Here is a 2,265-nt window from a genome sequence, read left to right as displayed (position 1 = left end):
TCCTTTGCCCAAAGAAATGAGGAGTTTCAAGCCTTAAAAGCAATATGAAACGCACTGCCATCAGGAAGACAATCTATTTTGCGCATTTACTAAATAATAACTGTTACCACACGATCAAAAACCATCGTGATAATTTCCCCAAGAATTATTCTGTAGAGTGGAGGAGCGTTACGAATATCAGCTAATTCCTTCTGTTCCGTCCGAGAAAGTAAGGTTGACAAGAGTGAATGGAGATGTGAGCAGAGTATGGCCGTTGCTGCAACCAATCCCTCTTCCATTGAAATGCAACCTCTTCCTGAAAATGGAAAAAGAGTCACAAAATTGTCGCACAAACCTTGAATTTGGTGAATACAAAGCAAAGCGAGTGTGCTGGCACAGTAATCCAAACCAGCAAACCAAAACATGTCTGTTGCGACAGGAACACTCAAATCTCTCGTAAGATCCTGTATGATGGCTTCTCCTCGTGTTGTAAACGTATCGACATCCAAATCCCTGAGATCTGCAATTCTTATAGACATCCCTTCAACATCACACGGATTAAATTGATGTCTTGTGTACAGGATGGATCCGTAAATAACGTGTGTTAAAAGGATAAGCCAGTTGCCAATGTGTCGCGTCTCTCGACACACTTCAACAACAACATGAGCCAGAAAACTAACAACAAAGCGACCCAGGTTTTCTCCATCCTGATTTAAATAAAAATCAAGAGCTAATTGAGCTCCATTCGAAGCATCTCTCGCTGTTTGAGACTCCCTACCAATGTCTCCACACCACCTTACAGCATCACAAATCTGCCTAATGACCCCATGAACGGGGTCTTCAAAAGCAATATTCCTCTTCCAAGACGGCTTAAGAGTGGATAAATCCTTACCCTTCAAAACAGCCGCATCTGAGCCCCGTGTAAAAGCAAGATTCTTAAAGTTTTCCTTGCTGATTGTATTTGACACGCCCCCCGTCCTTCGATGCATGGGTGCAACTAACGGGTGTAAAGATGTATCCGGGGCTGAAGCACACTTGTCAAAATTTATTTTATTGAGTTCTTTGTCCACCTGAGTTTCTTTCGTCTCAGAATGGATATCCTCGCTCCTTTGCTCGCTTGCAGTCCCTGTCAAACTATCAATGACACTTAAGTAATCGTCAACCACAAATGAAGTGGTTGAATGATTAATATGTTCCTCAGAGGGATCGTGGGGTCCAAACAAGGACGCGGTGCTCGGCTCGCGCATGTAGGAGCTAGAGGATGCATTGGAAGCAGTTTGAACATCTTGTTGCCGGATATAAAGACTTTCTTTTACACCCCTCAGTCTTAAATGAACCTCTGTTAACCCGTCCCGTTCACGGATAATCACCCTTCTCTCCGGAAAAGTTTCTTCAACAATGTTCTTGCTCAAGTCGTAGGACAAACTTGTCACAAAATGGGAGCGCAACTCTTCAATGCGAACCTTGAGTGGCTTCTTCTTGTACTTCCAATCGTTCTGTCGTTGCAGCGTTGACGTAAAGATGCGAGACAAGTTCACGTGAAGCTTTCCTCCATCGTCTGCAATGAGCGGAGGCGACGACGCGTGAATCTTGTCTCCCCGTTTAACGTGAAGTAAATAAGTCTTTCCCGCCACACATCCGGCTACCATATCGATCGATAAAAAAAAAACTATGCGCACATCTCGCGTAACCTTACTCTGCATGGTAAAGAAAAACTAACAAATGAAAAATTATATATAGAAAGAGAGGGAGGAAAAAAGAGTTGCTACCAATATATAGAAGAGAAGACCAAAAAAAAAAAAAAAAAGAGAGAGAGAGAGAGAGAAAAAATAAAAATAAAACTTGTTGTTCTTGTTGTGTTTTGCTTGTTTGTGCTTCTTCGTGCTTGCTCACCACCTCGGAGTCGTCCCCCTTGTCTTAATGTACTCTTCGGACCTCTGACGTCCAATTTCCTGCCTGAGCGATGCGGTCTCTTCCACACTTCGAAGCACTCCCATCTCCTCCATTTCGGCTCGTCCCTTCCTAGCAGTGCTCCAACGCTGCAGGATGGCATCATCTATTGATCCACCACTAAGTACCTTTTTATGAAGCTCGGTTGGCTCACCATCACCACCTTCCTCACTTTTTTTCAAGCCACTTTTCGGGTCAACATCCTCAAATGCCACCTTACTAGGCTTGTGCGCGAGTGAAAAAAGAACTCTTGAGAACTCCGAAACAGCGTTCTCGCACCTAGACATCTGCTGAACCGTGGGTAATCCTTCTAAGGAAGTCCTTTTTGCTACCTCC

The 2,265-nt window shown here is 43.9% G+C and overlaps 2 protein-coding genes across 2 annotated transcripts, besides 2 other annotated features; both read right to left on the bottom strand.

The window, feature by feature from the left end:
- Positions 1–2,265: a sequence feature (areas not merged during assembly with more than two copies in the genome that could not be assigned to a particular haplotype).
- Tc00.1047053507783.20 (AGP2beta-2, putative) lies at positions 90–1,682 on the bottom strand (the record flags this gene model as incomplete). Its single annotated transcript, XM_797573.1, has 1 exon — positions 90–1,682. One exon carries the CDS (start codon positions 1,680–1,682, stop codon positions 90–92), a length of 1,593 nt encoding a protein of 530 aa, XP_802666.1.
- Positions 1,770–1,820: a sequence feature (T-rich).
- Tc00.1047053507783.10 (ribosomal P protein AGP2beta-1, putative) lies at positions 1,869–2,265 on the bottom strand (the record flags this gene model as incomplete). The annotated part of the gene is made up of 1 exon (XM_797572.1): positions 1,869–2,265. A coding segment is annotated over one exon (397 nt), but the record flags the coding sequence as incomplete, so codon positions are not given.

This window comes from Trypanosoma cruzi, genomic scaffold (genome assembly GCF_000209065.1).
Source record: "Trypanosoma cruzi strain CL Brener 1047053516433 genomic scaffold, whole genome shotgun sequence".
Lineage (NCBI taxonomy): Eukaryota > Euglenozoa > Kinetoplastea > Trypanosomatida > Trypanosomatidae > Trypanosoma > Trypanosoma cruzi.
Note: the sequence above shows the minus strand (reverse complement) of the source record. Positions and strands in the feature narration are given on the sequence as shown.